Below are 24,881 nucleotides of genomic sequence, written 5' to 3' on the forward strand. Positions count from 1 at the left end.
GAACTGTGGACCTCAAAACTCAAATTAAAATTGAACTCTGAAAAAACCAAAATCTTCCTAGCGAGTCCCAACCACAAATTAACAAACACTTCCCTCAGATTGAATGGGCTAGATTACCCTATCTTACCCACCATAAAAATCCTTGGAGTCATCCTGGACCGCACCCTAACCTTCGATGACCATACCAGTGCCCAGGTGAAAAAATGTTTCTGTACCCTCTGGAAACTGCGCACCATCAAACGCTACTTCGACCACCAAGCCTTCCGTCTTCTCGTCCAATCTCTGGTATTAAGCATATTAGACTACTGCAACATTATTTACCTGGGATCCTATAAAAATACCATCAAACGTCTTAGAACAGTCCAAAATGCGGCCGTCCGCCTCATCTATGATCTCAAAAAATACGACCATGTTAGCCCCTACTACACCAAACTCCATTGGCTTCCAGTAGAGGCAAGGATCATCTTTAAGTTCGCCTGCCTCTGTTTCAAAACTCTAACAGGATCTTCCCCAATCTACTTGTCTGAGCACCTTGAAATAGCAGGCCCCTCTCGCACACGAAACGCCCACCTATTCATCTTTCCTTCCCTAAAAGGCTGCCTCTACAAGAGATTCACTGATAGAACCCTAGCATTCCAAGCGGGCAAATGGAACAATTGCCTTACCGCCCTCATCTCCAACTCCCCGCCCTACCACCTGTTCAGGAAGTCACTAAAAACCCACCTCTTCGACAAATTCCGCTAACGCTGCCTTCCCTCCTTCCCTGCACCCTCCTGACCTTGACATGCCTCCATTCCCTCTGACTACGCCCCCCTCCCATGCCACTATGGCCTCTCTTTCTCAATCTCTGTTTTATCTAATTGCCCTGCCTTTTCATTGCCTCACATTTAACATCACTGTAAATGTACCACCGCTTTAACATGTAACATCGCTGTATACGTACAGTCTCTTCTTTAGTATATGCCTTTTTATTACTGCTATTTATGTAACATCTCTGTAAATGTAACACTGTAATATGTATCATCGCTGTAAATGTACAGTCTCTTCTATTGTTAACCGCACTGAACTTCCATGGTATTGCGGTATACAAGAATAAAGTTATTATTATTATTATTATACAAACACACACAAACAAAACATGTGCATACTCACATTATATGCAACTCCCTCCTATATACTCACCCATACTTCCCTCTTACTCTGTTGTCTCCTCTTTCTAATATTCCCCCCCCTCTCAGGTATCCCAATGTTTTTCTTCACTATCCTGCTACTAAGGTTTCAAGACAGCTTTCCCTTAATATACACGCAAGACTCCCAAGTACTACTCCTCTTTTTTTTTTTTTTTTGGAATGAGCAGGACATATCAGGCTGATCAGACATAGATGCCTAAATTCTTGTACTGAGCCCACCAAGTCTCCTTTACACAGGCTAACTAGTGCCCCAGAGGAGGCAGGGAACAGATTTTGAAGGATTATACAGAAAATTATGCATATGTGTATCAATTTCCTAGGATATAAATATTCTGTTAATACTAGTTTAAAATCAACTGATATAACCAGGATAAAACTGTATATGCACTAAAATACCCATTCTAATGATAAATCAAAATATTTACAGTCAGCTACTCATTCTAAGTAAACTTATTCATTACACCTATTAGTATATGTTAACATGAGATCTTAACACTTTTATAACAACATTTAGCTTAAAAAGGAACATTACTCCTGGGAGACATCTGCAAAAATTGCACAGACTTCTCTATTTCTGCAGACTTTGCAGAATTCTGTAATTTGTTTTTGCAGTGGAGTGGCACAAAAATGTTCACTTTCCAGCTGCTTCCCTCCCAGCACCCTTACTTACTGCTCCAGGACAGCAAGAGGAGTTCCCCAGCTGCACATCAGGCTGCCAATTTCCTCCTCTACTTAGTCCCCAGTAGGTCCTTCAAGTGTCATAGGTGCATGGAGGCCTGCATGGCTCAAAGGAAGCAGCCCAATAGGGAGCTGTGCAATGCATGCAGGGAAGGGATGGAGGAGGACTTGGAAAGATGTAGATACTATATGTCATGGGAGGAAAGTAGTGAAAGCTGAAGGATGGGGAAGAAAAGCACAACTCTAGAAGGCAGAATGCTGCTACAGGGCAAAAACAGGTGAACAAAATGATTGGAAGAGGGAGAAAAATTGGAGGAATTCTGGAAGGAGGTAGAGAAAACTGGGGACTTAACAAGGGGAAAGATATAAGCTGAGAAAGAAATGGGAGACTGCTATGGTGGTGGTGGGTGTATTTCATGACAGCCCTTATAATGGGGGAATTCTGAAAAATTCTACACACCCCGAGGTTGTAGGTTCAAATCCCATGCTGCTCCTTGTGACCCAGGGCAAGTCACTTAATCTTCCATTGCCCCAGCTACATTAGATAGTGTGAGCCCACCAGGACAAATAGGAAAAAATGCTTGAGTACCTGAATGTAAACTTAGGCTGTAAGTGGTATATAAATACAAAAATAAAAATAAGATAAAACAAACGTATTATAACTCCGCTGGCTATTAAGACCACATAAATTAGTCTGCTCTAAGTGGAATAGTCATTACCTGTTACTAGTAGTTCCTGTACCCCAAATGAATGTTGGGCCTGATTGCCCCTGCAGCTCTGCAGAGAAAACAGAAGTTTGTTACAGAAAAAGTGTTAATGCATACATGAAAAAAAAGTTACATCACATCCAATTAATGCATCCCCTGCTTACATAAATATACAGGGGCTCCATATAATTTTTCATGTCCTTCTGTCTAAAAAGTTGGAGATTCAAAGACAATTCACCATTTTCTTAAATAATTATAGCACTTCTTTCAAAAGGAGTGATCCCCTCTGACAGCATTACTGGCCAGTTGCTTATCTTCCATTTTATTATTAGTAAGTTTTTTTTTTTGTTCACTTTATTTATTAAAATTAAAACAGTAAAGGAAGTAATTTACAATTATATATACAATATATAACTATAGGAATATAAAAAGGCAAATCACAACCTAAAAAGGGAAATCACTGAAATCAAAATAAACTTATATTTAAGAAAAGTTGGTATGTTAGACAATATAAGTCATCTTTTAAAGGGGATTGAAGAAATACATCAATTGGTTGCCACACAAATAATAAAGAGTTAACTGTGCTCAACTTTTCTGTGCTCAACTAACATCTATATAGGCCGATTATCCTGCCAGAAAGTTTTTTGAAGTGCTGAGAAAACTGACAGGAGCTTTCAAACTTGTTCACATATTTTATTCTACCGGGGTTCTTTTCATTGCTTGGCTGGAAAATATTTAGTATTTCTCTTATCTGTCTTTATATCTGCTTTAATTGCCCCGTAGGTACTGGGTATTCAACAAAAACAAGGCTTATTTTTCCTCCCAGTAATACAGAAGCTAAGAAGTTTGACTTAATCAGGCTAGTTAATTCTATATTCTAGGTCCTCGATATTGGTAGTGGCTCTCAGTTTAGAAATTCAGATCCCTACACCCATCCCTAGATTTGCTTTTCCTATACAGGTAGCCCGTCCAATTACAACCTTGTTCCATCACAAAAGAAACCAGAAAAATTACCCCGTCCAATTACAACCTTGTTCCATCACAAAAGAAACCAGAAAAATTACCAATCGTAGAACACCTGCTAATACTTACTTCAACCAATCCCTATGGCTTTCATTCATTCAGTGTAATAACTGTGGCTCATTTGACCTAAGGACAACTATTTGGTCATTTAAGGTTTGCGCCATCTGTCTCCAACCGTGCCGAGCTCTATCTTTATGGAGAGGATGCGGTATATAAAAACTTAAGGTTTAGTTTAACATAAGAATAACCTTACTGGGTCAGACCAATAGTCCCATCTGGTCAAGTGTTCCTCAACCTTTTCAAGCCAAGCACCCTTAACCCTAATAAATACCAACCGATCACCCCCACCCAAGCTCCGCCCCCATAATAATAGTATTAATTGTAATGCAATTTCTTCCATCCATTTTTCATTTACACACACAATATCTTAATACATAATGGTAACCACAAAATTATAAAAATACAAAGCACACTGTATGCAAAGAAAATGTTACATCATTTATATTCTGGGGGTTTTCAAAGAGGTCAAGACAGATAACAAAAATATGCAAGGTCACCTCAGTAACTATAGAAAAATAGACAAATACAGTGCAAAATATAGACAGCAGATATAAATTCTCAAAACTGACATCTCTCTATCCCTCCATGAGTCCAACTTTTCTTCCTCTCTCATCCCCAGATCATTTTTCACCACTGCCCACCAGCCCCATTTTTCCTTCTATCAACTCCTCTCCAACATCATGCCACATCTCTCCCTCCATCACTATGCCCAACATTTCTCCTCCTTGCATCCCCTTCAGTCTATCCCTCCGTTCCCTCTCCACCACCATATCCAACATTTCTCCCTCTCATCCTTCTATTCCCCATGCATCTCTACCTCACTCTTCTCTCTCTATGCTCCTTTCTTCCATTCCCCATGTGCAACATCTCTCACGCCCATCAATTCCCCCTTTCTATTCCCTCCAATCTGTGTCCCATGTTCATGCTCCTTCTGTTCCTTCTGTGTTGAGTTTGTGCCCCCTCCCTGCCTTTCAGCTGTCACAAAATTAAGTTGCCAACCAGGATCCCTTCCTGCCCCACCCACACTTCCCACTCCCGAAGCTGACCCATCCACAGAAACTGCAGGCACCGCCGGGGATCCCTGCCTGCCCCTCCCGCACTCCACCTCTTCTGAAGCTGACTTGTTCATAGAAGCCACAGGCGCCATCAGGATCGCTGCCTACCCACCCTCTGCTGAAGCCGCTGCCAGGGATCCCACCCTGCTGCACTCCCCCCCCCCCCCCCCAAAGTCAACCCTGTTACTTTGCTGGAGTCAGACTCGCTCCATCCTCCCCATCAGCAACTCTGTGCAGGGACGGCGTGTACAGCGATTTACATGCTGCACATGGCTGGCCCACATTTCTGACATCTGAGAGAAGGTTCCGGTTCAGCTACGCAGCATGTGAGTCGCTGCCTGCATCCCTTCATGGAGTGCTGATGGGGGAGGAGGGAGCCAGTTCAGCTCCAACAAAGTAACAAGATCGGCTTCGGGGTGTGGGGGGGGGGGGGAGTACAGCGGGCCAGCAGGCAGAAGAGAGGGAGCAAGGGAGAGAGGCAAAGAAGGATCCCCAGCAGCGGCTTCAGTAGCGGGTAGGCAGGGAGGGATCCCCGGAGGCGGCCAGGCCATGTACCCCCAAGCAGCAGCCCACCCACCTCCAAAAGGTACGCAAACCGCATATTGAGAAACACTGTTCTAACACATCTGAATATGCACAAGCCTAGACTGCAGAACACCTACCGTATTTTCATATACCGTGCACCCGTGTAAAACGCGCACACGGGTATTGCGCGCGGGAAACTAATTTATGTAAAGAAATTTTTATATACCGGGCACACCCGTATACCGCACATGCCGCCCCGACTCTCGTCGCCGCCCGACTCTCCTCTCCCCCTTGAAGTCCTGTCCCCACCCTGAAAGCCTGATGCCCCCCCACCCCGACGTCCGATTCACCCCCCCGCAGGACCGCTCGCACCCCCACAGCCTCCCCACCCCCCCTTCATGGAGAAGCTCCTACCGTTGTCCTGCTGCTTCCTCTGCCGGCGGTCCCGCCCCTTCTGTGAGCCCTGCGTCTGCGCTGCTTCCTCTTCCGGTGGTCCCACCCTTTCTCTGACGTCAGAGAAAGGGCGGGACCACCGGCAGAGGAAGCAGCAGGACAACGGTAGGAGCTTCTCCATGATTGGGGGGGGGGGTGCAAGTGCGAGCGGTCCTGCGGGGTGAATCGGACGTCGGGGGGGGGGGGGGGGGAACTATGTAAAAAAAAAGTTGTAAAACGCGCTCTCATGTATAACGCGCGCATTATATGCGTGAAAATACGGTAATTCTACCTCTGAACTTTCTTGTTGATAGCTGTAAGTTTCAACAGATGCTCCCTCATGAAAGCCTTCCCTGCATCCCAAAGAGTACAAACAGACACATCTGCCATATCATTAAGAGACAGATAGTTAAGCCAAGCCACCCGCAAGTCCTCATGTATACCCTTCTTCCCCAATAAATCTACATTGGACACAAAGAGAAACTGGACTTCACTTCAGGGGTCTGCTGTGGGCGGCGCCTGGCCTTGCCTGTCCGGTGACTGGTGTCATGGTGGTCTTCATTGGCATGGTTCCTGGTCCTGCTTCTTTGGTGGTGGCCGGTTGACCTGGTTCTGCAGACTGAATTTACTATCAAGCTGCCTCGAGACTTTTCTATCTCTTAAAGTTGTTTTATTTTATCTTCTTTCATTATTTCTATTTCTTTCATATTTGATTTTAGAAATGTATTACATATTTTAATTTTCATCAGGTATTTTTTAGCTAGATTGTGAGCGTTCAGGACAGATGGGTAGTTTTTCTCAAGTACCTAATTTCATTTTAGTTTGATACTTTGTAAACCGCTTAGGTCAGTAAAATGCAGGAGCGGTATATCAAATCTTAAATAAAACAAACATTTAGTCTCCATGGCTCCCGCTGTCCCCCTTTCCTTACCCTCCAAATTCTGACCATGCTGCTCTGTATATGGTGGTGAAAGTCATATAGAATCCATCCCCACCAAGTGACCTTACTGAGACTACATTCCTCCATCACAAAGAAATCTATTTGAGAATATGAACCATACTGTGGGGAGAAACAAGTGTACAACCCAGACAGCACAGTTACTTACCGTAACAGGTGTTATCCAGGCATATATTCTCACATGTGGGTGACGTCATCTACGGAGCCCCGATGCGGAAGCATTTTCAAGCAAACTTGATTGAAGATTTAAGTTTGCTCTGCTGCTCCACGCATGCGTGCCTTCCTACTCCACTAGGGGGTGCATCCCCTCGTGGTCTCCAGTTCACTTAATTAGCAAAAAAGCCAACCTCGGGGAGGTGGGCGGGTTGTGAGAATATATGCCTGCTGTCCCTGGATAACATCTATTATGGTAAGTAACTGTGCTTTATCCCAGGACAAGCAGGCATGATATTCTCACATGTGGGTGACCTCCAAGCTGACTGAAAAGGGATGGAGGGAAGTTGGCAATTTAAGCAAATAGATTTCGTAAAACCGATTGGCCGAACCGGCCATCGCTCCTGGACAGAGAGTCCAGACAGTAGTGGGAGGTGAAGGTATGAACCGAAGACCACGTGGCAGCCTTGCAGATTTCCTCAATAGGTGTGGACCTGAGGAACACTACGGAGGCTGCCACCGCTCAGACCTTGTGTCCTGTTACTCGACCAGGCGGCGTGAGACCAGCCTGAGCGTAGCAGAAGGAGATGCAGTCGGCCAACCAGTTGGACAAGGTGCGCTGGGAGACTGGGTGACCTAACCGGTTTGAGTCGAAGGACAAAAACAATTGTGGGACTTTCCGGTGTGACTGAGTATGTTGGAGGTAAAAGGCCAACGCTCTCTTACAGTCAAGAGTATGGAGCACCACCTCTCCGGGGTGAGAGTGGGGCTTGGGAAAAAAACACAGGTAAGACAATGGACTGATTGAGGTGAAAATCAGACACTACTTTAGGCAAGAACTTTGGATGGGTGCGGAGTACCACCTTGTCGTGATGGAATACCGTGAAGGGTGGGTCCGCTACCAGAGCCTGTAACTCACTAACCCGCCGAGCGGAAATGAGCACAAGCAGGAAAATTACCTTCCAAGTTAGGAATTTTGGATGGCATTTGTCTAGTGGCTCAAATGGAGGTTTCATTAGTTGAGCCAGAACCACGTTGAGGTCCCAAACCACCGGAGGGGGTTTGAGAGGAGGGTGGACATTCAGAAGACCCTTCATGAAGCGAGAGACTAAGGGATGGAGCGAGAGGGCTTTCCCTTCCAGGGGCTGATGAAAGGCCGCAATCGCACTGAGGTGTACTCGAATGGAGTTGGTCTTTAGGCCGGAATGAGATAATTGAAGTAAATAGTCAAGGACCAGAGGGACGGGGACCGACACCGGGTCCTGGCTGTGTGAGGAGCACCAGGTTGAGAATCTGGTCCACTTTTGGGAGTTGCAGGTTCTCGTCGAGGTCTTTCTAGAGGCCTCCAATATCTCCTTGACTGACTGAGACACGGGGAGATCAGTCAGGGGGAGAGAAACCAAGCATTCAGATGAAGAGATTGAAGATTGGGATGTAACAGCGAACCCTGACCCTGTGATAGTAGAGAGGGAAACAGAGGCAGAGGCAGTGGATCTCTGACACTGAGTTGAAGTAGAAGGGAAAACCAAGGCTGGTGTGGCCAGCGAGAAGCAATCAGGATCAGGGTGGTTTGTACTGTTTTCAGGTGGACAAGCGTCCGCAGTATCAGAGGAAACAGAGGGAACGCGTATAGGAACCTTCCCTCCCAGTCGAGGAGGAAGGCGTCGGCCTCGAGCAGGTCCGGGGAGTACATCCGGGAGCAGAATAGAAGCAGCTTGTGGTTGTGGGGGGATGCGAATAGATCTATTTGAGGCGTCCCCCACTTTTCGAACACTTGTCGTAGGATCTGAGAGTGCAGTGACCACTCGTGTGGCTGGAGGAGGCGGCTGAGTCTGTCCGCCAGACAGTTTTGTTCTCCTTGTATGTATACCGCTCGAAGGAAGGTGTTGTTGGAGATTGCCCATTTCCAGAGGCGCAGGGCTTCCCGGCAAAGGGACCAAGACCCTGTTCCCCCTTGTTTGTTTACGTTTACGTAGTACATTGCTACCTGGTTGTCGGTTCGGATGAGAACCACTCGGTCGTGGAGCAGATGTTGAAAAGCTACAGCTGCGAGATAGATGGCCCGAAGCTCTAGCACGTTGATGTGGCAGCGACGGTCTTCTGCTGACCACATCCCTTGAGTGCGTAGGCCGTCCAGATGGGCTCCCCAAGCGTACGCCGACGAGTCCGTGGTGAGTATCTTGCTGTGGGGTGGGGTGAGGAAGAGCAAACCTTTGGAAAGATTTGAAGAGTCGGCCCACCAGCGGAGCGATCGTTGCAAAGAAGGCGTCACTGTCACGTGGCGGTCGATCGGGTCCCGGTCTTGACGCCATTGAGAGGCCAGGGTCCATTGAGGAATTCTCAGATGGAGGCGGGCGAAGGGTGTGACGTGGACGGTGGAGGCCATGTGGCCCAGAAGAGTCATCATCTGCCGAGCTGATACCGAGGTCAGCAGGGAAAACCTTCGACTCAGGCTTACTAACGCCTCTAGATGCGGAGGGGGGAGGAAGGAACGGAGGCGAACAGTGTCCAGCGTGGCCCCGATGAACTGTAGGGACTGGGAGGGGCGTAGTTGGGATTTTGGGAAGTTTATCTCGAACCCCAGACTTTGTAGGTAGGTAATAGTCTGTTGGGTCGCTGAGATAACCGCTTCCCTGGACGGGGCTTTGATCAGCCAGTCGTCCAGGTAGGGGAATACTTGGAGGCCCTGGGAGCGTAAGGTTGCTGCGACCATCACGAGGCACTTGGTGAAGACCCGAGGTGACGATGCTAGGCCGAAGGGAAGGACACGATATTGTAGGTGCCAGTCCCCTACCTGAAAACGCAAGAACTTGCGGTGAGCGGGGTGCACTGGGACATGTGTGTACGCCTCCTTCAGATCGAGGGAGCAGAGCCAGTCGCCCTCGTCGATCAGGGGGTAGAGGGTCGGTAGGGAGAGCATCCGAAATTTTTCTCGTATCAGAAATTTGTTGAGGCGTCTCAAGTCTAGTATTGGGCGTAAGCCTCCCGTTTTTTTCGGTACCAGGAAGTAACGGGAGTAGAAGCCCTTCCCCCGTTGGTCGGGGGGAACCTCCTCCACTGCTCTCAGGCGAAGCAGGTCTCGAGCTTCGGAGAGGAGTAGGGGTAGCTGCGTCCGGTTGGGAGGGCAATTCCTTGGGGGGTTTTCCGGAGGAATGGTCCGAAAGTTGAGAGTATCCTGATGAGATCATGCCAAGGACCCATGCGTCCGACGTGACTTGCTCCCAGCGAGGGTAAAAGGCTTTGAGGCGACCCCCGATGGAAAGGAGGCCTGGGACTATGGCGGAGGGGGCCCGCCCCCTTCCGCGTATCCCGTCAAAAGGACGGGGATGGTTTGGTAGTCGCAGGCGGTTGGGATTTGGGCATGGCCCGGTGGTGGGCTTGCGGACGCCTGGGTGGAGGCCGCGAGAAGGCAGGAGTGGATTTTTGTGGGTAGCGGCGTAGAGGGGCCCTATACGGCCTGGACGCGGGCGGTTTGGGCTTTTGTCGGACGAGGGAGGCAAACAAGCGTTCGTGTTCGGAGAGGCGTTTTGTAGCCGCCTCGATTGTGTCATCGAACAGTTCTTTTCCCACGCAGGGGAGGTTAGCCAACCGGTCCTGTAAGTTGGGGTCCATGTCGACCAGGCATAGCCAAGCTAGTCGTCGCATGGCGATAGCAAAAGCTGCCTCTCTGGAGGAGAGTTCAAAGTCATCGTAGGCCGCGTGGAATAGATGGAGGCGTAGGTTGGAGAGGGATTCCAAAAGTTGGCGAGAGGCCGGTAGGTCAGTCTCAAAGGCTCTCAGTAGTCCAATGAGGTGTTTGAGGTAGGATGTGAAGGTGAAAGTGTAGCTTTGCACCCTAGAGGCCATAATCGCATTTTGATATAGTCTCCTGCCGAACTTGTCTAGGATTCGGCCTTCTCGGCCTGGGGGGACTGCCGCTGAGACCCGGGAGGGGTGAGCCTTTTTTAAGGAGGATTCTACTAACAGCGACTGGTGGGAGAGCTGTGGTTGTTCAAATCCCAGAAAGGGTACTGTACGGTACTTGGCCTCCATTTTGGAGGGCACGGCTGTGACCATATAGGGGGTCTCCAGGTTCCTAAAGAGAGCCTGTTGGAGTATCGGGTTAGGCGGTAAGCAAAGGGACTCTCTGGGTAGTGATGGCATATCCAGTTCCGCTAGGTACTCTTTAGAGTATCTGGAGTCGGACTGGAGGTCTAAATTCAAAGCGTGGCCCATGTCCTGGACAAAGCGTGAGAAGGATGGTCGGGATGTTCCCGAGGCCCCAAGGGGGGGGGGGTGTCGGTGAACGAGACCTCCGTCGGGTGGAGAAGGAAGGGGAGGCTTCCCTCGAGTAGCGAGGTTCCTGCTCCGATCCAAGCTCCGAGACCGGGGAAGTACTGTGAAAGTGTTCCGGGGTCGTGGATCTCCGACGTCTCGAGGAGCCCCTCGGAGACGATGCCGGGGTTCAGGGTACCGATCGATGTCGAATCGGTGACCTCGACCCGGACTCCCTTGGTGAAAGCCCGAAACCTCAGATCAGAGCCCCGGTCCGAGGGGGAGTTCGGAGGATGCGAGGGTTGGAGAGTGATAACTCTGCCACCTTCAGCGGTCCCGTACGAGGTGTAGGTGAACGGCCTCGTAGAGTGGGGGAACCCCGGGCCTTCTTAGAGGTACGGCGGTTCGAGGTTTCTGTTGGTTTAGCCCGCCGTTTTGCCCTGTGGCGGTCTGTGGAGGGAGAGCGCCTCAGGTGCCTCAGCGAGGAGTCCGAGGAGGATGAGATGCGGCGAAGTTTGCGCACTTTTCCCCGAGGTGGCTCGACGCGAGGCTCAGGCTGGTCTGGCACATGCGGGGTCGGGGTCGAGGTAGAGGCAGAGGCCGGTTGTGGATGGGCCATTGCAGCGGACAGCTCCGATGAGATCATTGCTCGGAGTAAGTCCTGGAAGATGGGCACGGACAGCATCGAAGGCATGTCTCCTGCCTCGGTGCACTCCACCGGGGGCGACCTCGTATCAGAGTATTCCCGTGTGGTGGAGGCACGGCACGAAGGCTTGGAGGGCTTCGTCGGGGCTGTAAGCATGGGACTTCCGCCATGCGTCGCCGGTGTCTCCGAGGTTGGTTTCTTCGCTGGTACAGAACCTGAAGAGGGGACTTACCCGGAGCCGAGGCTTTCTGTTGTCCCGAGGACTTCGGAGTCGAGTCTCGAGGCGATGCTGAGGTATTCGGGGCCGAGGTCAAGGCCGGGGCCGACCTCGAGGCCGAGGTAGAAGGTTGGTCTGGGGCGAAAAGATCTGCCATGCGGGATTTCCTTCGACGGAGGGCCCGGTTCTGGAAAGTTGCGCACTGGGGACAGGAGTCGGTTGGATGAGCGGCCCCCAGGCAGAGGATGCACCGGCGATGCGGGTCTGTGATGGAAAGAAGCCGCTCGCACCGGGTGCACTTTTTAAAGCCGGTCAAAGGCCAGGACATAGAATCGAAAGTGGCCGCGGCTCGAGTAGCCACGCGGCCACGGGGACCCGGAAGCCTCCGGGTCGGTTAAACGAAGCAGGAATCAAGTTGAAGAAGAAAAAATTTCGCGCACAGCGACTTAAACAATGAAAAACAAGAAAAATTGCGGTGCTAGAAGACAGTTGGGGCAGAGCCAGAAAAAACACGACTTCTAGGCTCAGCGGAAAATTTTGAACTGGAGACCACGAGGGGATACACCCCCTAGTGGAGCAGGAAGGCACGCATGTGTGGAGCAGCAGAGCAAACTTAAATCTTCAATCAAGTTTGCTTGAAAATGCTTCCGCATCGGGGCTCCGTAGATGACGTCACCCACATGTGAGAATATCATGCCTGCTTGTCCTGGGATAAACCCTTTTCTCCATTCGTCCACCAATGCATACAAATTCACAGCATCCTGAAGGGCTTTCCCCTTCCTCTTCTACACCTTCCCCTTACCCATCTGTCCAATTTTCCCAGCACACAATTGAAATCCCCTCCTATTGATTTTCATTCCCTTGGCCACTTTCTCAAAAAGAGTAAACCATGTCCCAAGGAAAAAAATAAAATAAAATAAAATCCCTTCTCTCCATTGGGTGCATATATAAGTAAAAAAAAAAAAAAAAAAAAAGCCAAACACAAAAAAAAAACACCCCCCCCAAAAAAATCCAACTCACTCCTTTATCCCCCAATCTGTCCATAACCCAAGCCAATCTACTCTCCCCATTCCTTCCCTCCTCATACTTAAAAGTGCACAGTTTTTCAAAAAAGGATGCCCCCCCTCTGTTTTTTTACTAGTGGAGAAAGAAGAGACAATTTCTCCATAACACCCCCCACCCGGGCAGTTTCACATGCTCTAAGTCTGGTCTCCTGCAACAATATGATATCCGCCTTCAGCTTTTTCAAATTACTCAACACCCACTTTCTCTTCACTGGCACATTCAGCTCTCCCACATTAAAAGAACCTTAAGCCATCACGTACCAAAATATACCCAAACTCCTTTGCCACCCAGTCATCTACAAACCTGAGAAAACCCTTCCCCCTCCTAGTAACTACTACCACCCTGCTCCTATCCCTATCCAAACCTGCCCCCTCCCCACCCCTACCAGCAGAAAAGATCCCTGTATGGAAAAATAGAAACATTCCCCTCTCAAAAGAAAAAAAAAAATTAGGTTCTTACCTGCTAATTTACTTTCTTTTAGCTTCTCCAGACTGGTAGAGGTTAATCTTATAAGCGGGTATATATCTCATCATGACCAGCAGGTGGAGATTGAAAACAAAATTGTAGAATAGTACATAAGAGGTACCTTCCCCTATTCCTATAATTCTCCCGAATAGCCAAGCAGAACTAAGAACTTGAAACAGAAATAAACAATACTCCAAACGGGAGTAATAACTAATATACCTAAATACTGTTTGAAAATGCAGAGGAGAGATCCCAGGAAGATAATGTCCCCACAGCTCGCCAGCTAAGCCAGAGCCGCTGTTCTTCAATTCTCCCCAGCCCTAGAAAAATACTAGAACCCGCAGCAAAAACCAAAAACTGCCCACACAACACAACAATAGATAGGGTGGGGACCTCTACCGGTCTGGAGAGTGCTAAAGAAGGAGAAATTTACTTTTTTAGCTTCTCCAGACCGGTAGAGATTAATCTTATAAATAAATGGTACGTACCAAAGCAGTCTCCATCATGGGTGGCACCCCCAAAGGGCCAACACCAGAACATGCGCACCTGAAAGTCTACCAGGTAGTGGCTGACAAATGAATGCAAGGAAGACCAAACCGCAGCCTTACAAATGTCCACTGGAGGCCCTAGCGAAGACTCGGCCCAAGAAGCTGCCTGACCCCTAGTGGAATGAGCATGGAGAAATTCTGGAACAGGCTTCTTCAGAAAATAAGCAGAAGCAATAGTCTCCTTGATCCAGTGCACAACAGTAGCCTTAGAAGCACCATCCCCCTGACGAGGACCCACTAGAAGGACAAAGAGATGATCCGAGTTCCAGATCTCCTGGGTCTTCTGCACATAAAGAGCGAAGAACCTGACCGACATTTAACTTGTGCAACTGCTGCTCAGAAGATCCCTCTCGACTACCCAACACCAGGAGGACCACTGCCTGATTAACCTGAAAAGGAGAAACTACATTTGGCAGAAAAAAAGAAACAGGCCTCAAGACAATCCGCTGCTGTCAGATTGAGAGAAATCAGGAACTCCCCTGGCTGAACCACCAGAATGACAGACCAGTGTTTCCACGCGAGAAAAGGGAATTCTGAGAGCCTGGTTGACCCCTGTTAAATCTAGGATGGGCCGAAAGGTCCCCTTCCTTCTTGGACACCACAAGTAAATCGAGTACCTGCCAGTGCCGCACTCCTGAGAGGGCACTGGAACAACTGCTTTGAGATCTAGCAAGCATTGAAGGGTCTGGCGAAAGGCCTGTGTCTTTCATGCTGCCTGACACAAAAAGAGGCAAGAAAATGATCTGGCAGAGAGCGGGCAAACTCCACATAAGCAATGCCTCTGCCGGGTCAGACCTGAGGTCCATCGTGCCCAGCAGTCCGCTCACACGGCAGCCCAACAGGTCCAGAACCTGCGTAATAATCCTCTATCTATACCCCTCTATCCCCTTTTCCAACAGGAAATTGTCCAATCCTTTCTTAAACCCCAGTACCGTACTCTGCCCTATTACATCCTCTGGAAGCGCATTCCAGGTGTCCACCACCCGTTGAGTAAAGAAAAACTTCCTAGCATTTGTTTTGAATCTATCCCCTTCTAATTTTTCCGAGTGCCCTCTTGTTCTTTTATGTTTTGAAAGTTTGAAGAATCTGTCTCTCTCCACTTTCTCTATGCCCTTCATGATCTTGTAGGTCTCTATCATGTCTCCTCTGAGTCTCCGCTTTTCCAGGGAGAAGAGCTCCAGCTTCTCCAATCTTTCAGTGTATGAAAGGTTTTCCATGCCCTTAATCATTCGTGTCGCTCTCCTCTGGACCCTCTCAAGTATTGCCATATCCTTCTTAAGGTGCGGTGACCAATACTGAACACAGTACTCCAGGTGCGGGCGCACCATTGCCCGATACAACGGCAGGATGACTTCTTTTGTTCTGGTCGTAATACCATTTTTAATAATACCCAACATTCTGTTCGCCTTCTTCGCGGCTGCTGCGCATTGCGTCGTTGACTTCATTGTTGTATCCACCAGTACACCCAAATCTCTTTCAAGGTTACTTCCCTCTAATACTAGTCCCCCCATTTGGTAGCTGAACATCGGGTTCTTTCTCCCTATATGCATGACCTTGCATTTCCCTACATTGAATTTCATCTGCCATTTATTCGCCCACTCTTCCAGTTTGCTTAGGTCCCTTTGTAGGTCCTCACACTCTTCCGTAGTTCTGACCCTTCTACAGAGTTTAGTGTCATCCGCAAATTTTATAACTTCACATTTCGTCCCCGTTTCCAGGTCATTAATAAATACATTGAACAGCAACGGTCCAAGTACAGACCCCTGCGGAACTCCACTCGTGACTTTCCTCCAGCCAGAGTAGTGACCCTTCACTCCAACCCTCTGTCTCCTGCCTGCCAGAGTATAACCATCCCGCACCACTTCCAGGACCCACTGATCGGATATGATCTCGGCCCACTTAGGAAACAAATTCACGCAGCCAGACACCCATCGGAACCAAAGGGGGCGCTGGCAAAGAGTCATTGTGCAGGACGGGCAACGGGGGAACCGGTGGAGGGATTCCCAGCCCCCCAACGGGCCCCTGGAAAGGTCTGCATGTGCTGATAAAACCAACCTGGGAAAACCCCGAAGCCTGGCAAGTAGCAGCCCCACGCCCAGGGTGATACTTGCGGAACTCCCGCAGATGCCTGCTGGCAATGCCACCTCAAGATGCCGGGCAGGCACAGTCCTCAGGCAGGCAGGGCACTTTAGAGTCTGTCAGAGTCTGAACCAACTTATCTAAGTCCTCTCCAAACAAAAAGACCCCGAAAGGGAAATTTGGTAAACTTAGTTTTGGACGCGGCAACTGCCAACCAAGTGCAAAGCCACACGGTACGTCGCGTGGCCACTCCAAAAGCCATAGACTTGGCTGGCGTTCGCACCAAGTCAGAGAGCAACCGAGAGGAACGAGGCAGCCATCTCAAATCTTAGCCACCTCCTGATCCACCAAGGACCAGTCAGACTCACAATCCAGGAAACGCTTAGCCTACCAAAACACGGCACGAGCCACAAGCCCCCTCCAATAGCTGCCTGAAACCCCAAGGCAGAGACATCAAAATTCTGTTTTAAGAATTGTCTCCTTGAGTTCCAGAGGTTCTGCTCAAGAAGAGGATAAAGGGATGCCAGGGACAACATTCGAAAAACTTTTGACTAGAAATTTGTTGAGCCCTGAGATCCAGAATGGGCCGCATATCGCCTGTCTTCTTCAGAACAAGGAAGTAACGGGAGTAAAACCCCTTGTTCTGCTGTTCCAAAGAGTCCACTGCCATACAGGCAAGCATGGCTCAGAATCTCCAATCTAGATGTCAATGTACTTCTAATATTCCTTGTTTAGGAGATCTATTTGGAGATTGTATAGAGGAAGCAACACAAAAGATTAAGCAGCATGAGGACTTTGTGACCACCACCTTATCTTAAAGGTCAAACCAGTCTCAACTGCCATGAAACTATTTTAATACTTCTAAGCAGTCCACTTATTCTGAAAGAAGGTATAGCCTACCTTCCTCATCCTCGTGAGCTGCTACAAAGGCATCCCAGACAGCAAAGAGCGTAAAAATCTGTCACAGCTTCAGTCTAAGCAACAGTCTGACTCCATACTAGTGCTGCTCGATTCAGAGAAAAATATTTCTATTCGATTCACTGTTAATGACACAGCTTTTTAAGTTAACATTTTATTTAATCAAGGCAATATCATATCAAAAATTCCCAGCTTCCATCCCCAGCTCCCCAGACTCACCAGCCCCCCTGCCGATTCCCAGCTTCCATCCCCAGCCCCCAAGACTCACCAGCCCCCATTCCGATTCTCAGTTTCCATCCCAGCTCCCCTGCTGATTTCAGCTTCCATCCCCAGGCCCCAAGACTCACAAGCCCCCATTCCGAATCTCAGTTTCCATCCCCAGCCCCCCTGCCGATTTCAGCTTCCATCCCCAGGCCCCAAGACTCACAAGCCCCCATTCTGATTCTCAGTTTCCATCCCCAGCCCCTAAGACTCACCAGCCCCCATTCCAATTCATTTACTTACTGGACATTAAATCGCAGGGAAGAAGAGAAATGCGGGGAAAGCCAACCAAAAATAGTATTTGCTGCTGCTGAGGTCTGCTGCATGAGGTCCGCTCGCTCACTGATTGACTCTCCCACTACTTTCGTTTCTTCCAATGTAACTTCGGGTTTCGCAAAACTGGAAGTTACATTAGATGGGTAGAGTCGGGCGGCCGGCGGCATGAAAATCGTCTTGCAGCTGAATTGGCGAGTCCAGTTTAACAAAAACAAACCGATTCGAATCGTGAATTGGGCAGCACTACTCCATACTAGAAAGCATAGTCAGTATTTCTCAACCCTTACCTTTAGTATCTTCCTACATAGGAGATCAACTTTCTCACTATTTTCATCGATGGTCCCTCATAACTTCAGATCATTGGGTCCTCCAGGTGGTGAGTCAGGGTTATGCCCTTCATTTTAAAAACAAACAAACAAAAAAAAAAAAAACACACACACCACAAACTCCCCAAAACAAACAAAAAAAACCACACTACCTCCACAAGAATCGTAGAGTTTCTACTCCTTTATAAAAAATTAAAAAAAAAAAAAAAAAAAAAAATCAGCCCTCCTCCAGCTCAATGCCATAAAATAAGTAATTATGCAGGAGAAGGACCGAGGGTTCTACTCAAAATATTTTCATATACCAAATATGTCCGGGGGTCTGCATTTCATTCTAGACCTCCATGCTCTCAATATAATACTTAGTGAAGGAGAAATTTTGCATTGTTTCTCTGGGAACCCTGTTACCACCGCTAGAGAAGAATGATCGACTCTTCTCTAGATCTAAAAGAAGCCTACACATACATTTCCATCCTCCCAGCCCACAGGAAATATCTTTGTTTTCGACTGGGCACATGCCACTTCCAATACAGAGTATTGCCATTTGAGCTGGCATCACCCAGAGTGTTCACCAAGTGCTTAGTGGTAATAGCTGTACTTCTTCACTCATCCAGCCTTCAAATGTTCCCTTACCTAGACAACTGGTTAATCAAAGCCCCCAATGTGTCAACAGGCTCTTCAAGACACAAATTTCACAATATGTTTGAACTTTAAAGGATTTGCAGTGAATTACGAAAAATCTCATTTGTCACACCTCTCCCAATTTTATAAGACTTGGAATGTTTCATTTAAACATTTCAAATTATCTTCTTAAGCAGTGCCATTGAATACACACAAGTTGAAATGTTCAAATTAGATACTTAAAATTTATATTTGCTGTTTGTGCAGCTAATCTAGATTTTATTTTAATGTTTGTGGCCGAATATTGCCAGACACCAACCTTCTCCTCCCATGTTTTTGAGGAAAACTACAAAATCATTTAACTGCACAAAATTAAAAAAATAAATTAAAAAAAAAAATACATATATACACACATGCACACAGTGGAACCTCGGTTTGCGAGTAACCCGGTTTGCGAATGTTTTGCAAGACGAGCAAAACACTCAGCAAACTTTTCTCGCAAAACGAGTATTGACTCACTACACGAGCTCTCACTAGGGTGGCCCAGGGGTGGGTGGGTACCTGTCTGTGGGTGCTGCAGCCCTTGCAGAGTGGTGGTTTCCTTTCCCCGGGGTCCCATGCGGCTCTCCTCCCTTTTTGGCGATGCCTTTACCGTTAACCAGTGCCTCCCGGTTTCCGACTCAAGCCGGCCATCCTTCAGACGCATGAGCAGGACCTCTGAACTCCCCCGTCAAGCTGGCGCAGCTCCAACACCACGGCACCACGTACAAGCATATACACACACATATACAAAAACACTTCTCCTTCCGTATTCACAGTGGATGCAGGCGGCCAATAGGCGTGAATATGGAAAAACAAGTTATTCGCGGTTTTGGGAAAGCACTGTTATTTTTACTATTGAAACCGCATTTCAGGGCAGCCAAACAAGCAGCGATTTCTGGCAGCCAAGCAGCTATTTCAGGGCAGGCAACCAGCGATTTCATGCATGCTGGGAAGAAGCCCGTCTCTCTAGGGATGCTGGGAAGCAATGTTTTTCTCAGTGCACTTTGGGAAACATGGAAGCAGCGAATCTGTGGGAGAGAGCATGGAAGCAGCGATTTTCAGAGTTACAGTAATTGTAAGTGATAAATTTTATCGGTACTGTACAGTAAAAAGAAAAAACCCAACAACTTTAGTGATGATTTATGTCTTTTTTTTGGGAGGGGGGAGTCAGCAGCCAAAAAGTTGTGAATAAGCGAAACCGCAGATATGGAAACCGCGAATATGGAGGGAGAAAAGTAGATCAGGCCTTAACCAGAAAAGTGTTCCATCCTCACATCTCAGCAAATGTTAACAGAGTGTGGTGTGCAATAACACCATGCTGCTAGTCACAATTCACTCACTATATCAATGGCTTATAATCAAGGCTCCTCAATTGCTGTCTCCTTACCTTTATCCCAGTCTTCATCACATGGTGGTGGTTGCTTTCTTTCCAGTATAACCTCCTCTCTCCGGTAACTTTTGGTCTGCTCAACTGAAATCAAGACAGCAAATAAAATAATCCCCAATTTTATCAAAAGGCAGGTGAGTGTTTCAAAAGGATTTGAAAAAAAAAAAAAAAAAAAAAGTCTTTCCCCCACTCCCTTGAATTTTCAACCATCACTGTTTAAACCAGAGCTTCCCATACTATGGTTCAGGATCCAATTAGGAGACACAAAATCCAGGACTGGGGTTATAACCTGGGCATGCTTTCCTCAGGTGCATCATTTATTCTAAACTTCTTGGGTGGGGATGGAGGGGATCAAAACTGATCATGAAGGGCCACAAAGGATTGATAAGCACAAATTCTCCACTAACCTACAAAGCCACATGGACAGCTATCTGGTTTATGCTGAAGAGGGGAAAATAGGTGAACCTAACACTGCAGGCCAACAAAAGAGGTTGCTATACCTCTTAAACACCTAGCGCAACAGTCTTGAGGATTTGCCCATTATATCTGTCAAAGTACATCCCACTGGGACCATGGAAGGGGGGGGGGCCCAAGGGAAGACATGACACAGAAAGGGCAGTGAACACCAGTAAGATAGTGATATAATACATGAGAATCAAAGAGGAAGGGTATAGATTAAAGAGTGATGCAGGGGGGAGGGGGGAAAAAAGTTTGTCCCCACAAACTTGGTTCCCATCCTCGCCCCGTTCCCACGAGCTTGGTCCCCGTCCCATCCCATCCACACAAGCCTCAAATAGTTATGATTTTATACTAAACTTATTTTATTAAAGTTTAAAAAGAAACAATATTCTGTACAATTGTCATTTTATAAACACAAATACAGAGCAAGGATAATAAAACCAGTCTCCCCTCTTCACAAATATCCCCTCCACTACTGAGAAAACTGAATAAGCCAAATTATAGAATGATAGACAGAAAAATCATGCTAACAGAACACCAGTCACACATGACAGAAATAGTGTTAGAGGAGTCAGAGAGCCCTAAGCCAGCTGGAAGCTAAAGAAGCAAGGCCTGGCTTTGTGGTCCCCAGTTACCGTATTTTCACGTAGATAACGTGCACCCGTGTAAAACGCGCACACGGGTATAGCGCGCGAAAAACACAAATTTATGTACAGAAATATTTATATACCACGCACACCCATATACTGCACATGCTGCCCGACTCTCCTCTGGAGACCCCGACGTAAAGGGCGGGACCGCCTGAAGAGGAAGCAGCGCAGCACAGGGCTCTGAGAAGGGGCAGGACCGCCGGCAGAGGAAGCAGCTGGGCTGGCATCTGGAAACAAGGTAGACATCTTCTCCATGGGGGAGGCTGTGGGGGTGCGAGCGGTCCTTCGGGTGGGGGTGCGGGTGTCGGGGGGGGGGGGGGGAACTATGTAAAAAAAATTTTGTACAACGCGCTCACTAGTATAACGCGCAAGGGTACACGCGGTATGTAAAAACCACGTATAACGCGTGCGTTATATGCGAGAAAATACGGTAGGTCCCAACACCAGCTCTAGCAGGATACATTTGATATATTCTAACCAAAAAATAGAAAGTAAAATAATTTTTTTCTACCATTAATTGCCTCGTCATTTTATTCATGTTGGTCTCAGGCACTGGTCCCTGTTTTCTTTTGTCTTCTCTTAACTTACTTGCCAGGGTCTCCTGATCATTTGATATTTCTTCTTTTTCCATGCTCACCATCCATCTTCTATCTTTGTGTGTATTGTTGTCCATGTTCAGCATCTCCCTTCTGTGTCTCCTATATGTCCCTTTCTAGTATTTCCCCTGTACCCATCTCCCTTCCCTCAACATCTCACCAAAAAATAAAAGTACTAAAATTCAAACAAACCCTAAGATGCAAGACTCTGGTCTGTTCAGGAAGAAATGCATTTGCAAGCAGTACAACCCTAGAGGAAAAGAAGCAATCACTAAATTAAAAAAAAAAAAAAAAAGTTTCCCCTACCGTTGTCTTTCTCCCTCTGTGCCTTGCCTTCTGGCCTGCCACCTGCCACCCGCCTGCCCTCCCCCCCCTGGTGTTATCTTTGGGCCGGTCCACTGTGCGATCAACGCAGTGACTTCAGGCCGGCTCCTTGAGTGCTGCATTGCACAAAGCTGTGGGCAGCGTCCCGTGCCTCATCTGGAAGCCTTCCCTCCGATGTTGCGACGTCCGAGAGAAGGCTTCTGGCACAGACCATGTGTAGGAGTCTTTTCCTACGGCTCTGTGCGCTGCAGCACTCAGGGAACTGGACCGAAAGACACCACGTTGATCACACTGTGGAACGGCAGCGGAAGAACGCAGTCTTAGGCCCTATGGACGTGCCGGCCCTCTGGATTGGCAGAAAATTTCTGCAGACCAGCACCGGTCCACGGACCAGTGGTTGAAGAACTGTTCTAAAATTACTTACTCCTAAGCTCTTTGGGCATTCTTTCTGGTATGCAGACCATGGAATGTACTCCTCATTCCATATTTTTAAATATTTTTTTAAATAAAATGTCTTACATGATCAGTCCTGAAAATGTGGGTTATGCCCACCTACAAGCAAGTAAAAAGATAGATCTAAACTGAAATCTGTCATAGAAAATGGTGTGCAGCTAATGTATTTTGATAACATGCAGAGAGAGAGAAAAAATTTGAGGAACATATACCCCCCAAAAAACTTGATAAACCTAAACCATGTAGAACCAAACATGCACCAATACAACAGCACTTAACTTAAAAAAAACAAAAAACAAGAGATAATGAGAAAATAGTTAAAAAAAAGAAACTTAAAAGGTGCAGCTGCAAAGGTCAAAAATATACAATAGGCATGGATGTTATTTAAAAATTCCAACCTGAAAGCCCTCCTGCCAGTTTTGTTCGGGGGTGGGGAAGGAGTGGGGATGTTTCAAGCAGGAGGGATTTGGCATCCTCCTGCCGGCAATCTACGGGGGTTGTGCCGCTTTCATTCGGGTGTGTTCTGGGCAGGAGGGACTGGGCATCCTGCCGTGTTCGTTCGGGGGGGGGGGGGGGAAGGGAAGAGTTACGGCCAGGAGGAATTGGGCATCCCTCCTGCCACATTCATTTGGGGAGTAGGGGGACTGGCAGCCACGGCCGCTAAACACGCAGCAGTTAGATCCCTTGCTGTGATAAGCATAGCGGCCGCATCTAGGACTACTTACAATGTAGGCCAGCATTTTGTCCCTTGCTTAGTAGATTGAATAGGAATGCATTGTATAGGGATGAGGAATGCAATTAACATTTCAGTGCTATATGACGGTCTGAAGCCTGACTGGGAATTGTGGAGTAGCTGAAATTGTTGCAGGTGGTTCATTAGTTGAATTTGTATTAGCCCTTCCATAAGCTTTATGACGGAGGGGGGAAGGGTTAGTTGTCAGGTTGGGAGGTAGTTTCTCGTCTTATGATGGATCCGATGACGACATGTCCTCTTTTTGCTGGGAATTTCTCTTAGTGTGTCCCAGATATATAGATCAGCTAGAAACTTATCTGAGGCTTTAGACATTAAAGTGTGTGTGTGTTGGGTTTGTTTTTTTTTTGGGGGGGAGGAATTAGAAGAATGTATGTTTGAGCATGTTTTTTAAATAGAAACTGAAACCGAGTCCATGTAGGTGTAGTGAATGAGCTCCAGTTTGTGTTGACTTGGAGTGCATGACCTCTTGATTTCAGTATGTCTACAAGATCAGTAGATTTGTTTGCATCAAGGGAGACTTGTGGCTATTTTTTTTTTTAAATTAATTTTAAAACACTATCAAGCATTGAAACATCTCATACAGAAAAGATTGAATATTAATCCTTTAAAAAGTAAATTCTATGAAATCAAATATAAATAATCTCAAGTCCTCATTGCAAATCCAAAATTTACATGAGTTAAAAAAAAAAAAATCATCTTTAGATAAGAATCTAAAGAAAGAGGAAAAACAGGTGTCTGGTAACTGAATCAAAACATACTATCTAATTTGTTGTTCCTTCCCTTTCAAGGCGTTTCAATTATCTTTTATCATAGCATCTTTAACTTGTTTTACCCCTGTAACATCTTTTTCAATTTTTTTTTTTTTTTTTTATTATTTATTTATAAATTTCAAATTTACAATTCAAGATAAATCTTGTACAGAAAGTGATTACATCAAATAAGCAAAGAAATAAACCTCATAATTTACATGGGGAAAAAAAAATTTTTTTGTATAATCTCTCAAGTCCACAATTATGATCCATGATGTATATTAAACAGAACTAAAAGAAACCTATTCATTAAAGATAAGCTGTACATGGTATACTGATATTCAGGCGTCTAATTTATTGAAGCCCTCATTCTTACCCCTTCTCCAGGCGGGACAAGGAGAGGAAGGCCGTTAGCTGGTTTGGCTCAAAGAAAACATATTTCTGAGAATTGTAAAGCACAGTTACTTACCGTAACAGGTGTTATCCAGGGACAGCAGGCAGATATTCTTAACACATGGGTGACGTCACCGACGGAGCCCTCGGTACGGACCTTTTTAACTAGAAGTTTCTAGTTGGCCGCACCGCGCGTGCGCGAGTGCCTTCCCGCCCGACGGAGGAGTGCGTGGTCCCCAGTTAGGATAAGCCAGCTAAGAAGCCAACCCGGGGAGGTGGGTGGGACGTAAGAATATCTGCCTGCTGTCCCTGGATAACACCTGTTACGGTAAGTAACTGTGCTTTATCCCAGGACAAGCAGGCAGCATATTCTTAACACATGGGTGACCTCCAAGCTAACAAAGAGGGAGGTGGGATGGTTGGCCATTAGGAAAATAAATTTTGTAACACAGATTGGCCGAAGTGTCCATCCCGTCTGGAGAACGCATCCAGACAGTAGTGAGTAGTGAACGTGTGAACTGAGGACCAAGTGGCCGCCTTGCAGATTTCCTCGATGGGCGTGGAACGGAGGAAAGCTACAGAAGCAGCCATAGCTCGGACTCTGTGGGCCGTGACAGTTC

General features: G+C 47.2%; 1 protein-coding gene across 2 annotated transcripts in view; it reads right to left on the reverse strand.

Annotated features, from left to right (window-relative positions):
* Positions 1–24,881, reverse strand: part of LOC117356514 (gametocyte-specific factor 1-like) — an 81,133-nt gene that overhangs the window by 19,653 nt on the left and 36,599 nt on the right. For both annotated transcript variants that reach the window (XM_033935800.1, XM_033935799.1), the window contains exons 6-7: positions 19,884–19,967; positions 2,588–2,645 (exon numbers count right to left, since the gene is read on the reverse strand). In XM_033935800.1, the coding sequence (XP_033791691.1) occupies positions 2,588–2,645; positions 19,884–19,967 (142 nt within the window). The remainder of the gene's footprint in view (positions 1–2,587; positions 2,646–19,883; positions 19,968–24,881) is intronic.

This window comes from Geotrypetes seraphini, chromosome 3 (assembly GCF_902459505.1).
Source record: "Geotrypetes seraphini chromosome 3, aGeoSer1.1, whole genome shotgun sequence".
Taxonomy (NCBI): Eukaryota; Metazoa; Chordata; class Amphibia; order Gymnophiona; family Dermophiidae; genus Geotrypetes; species Geotrypetes seraphini.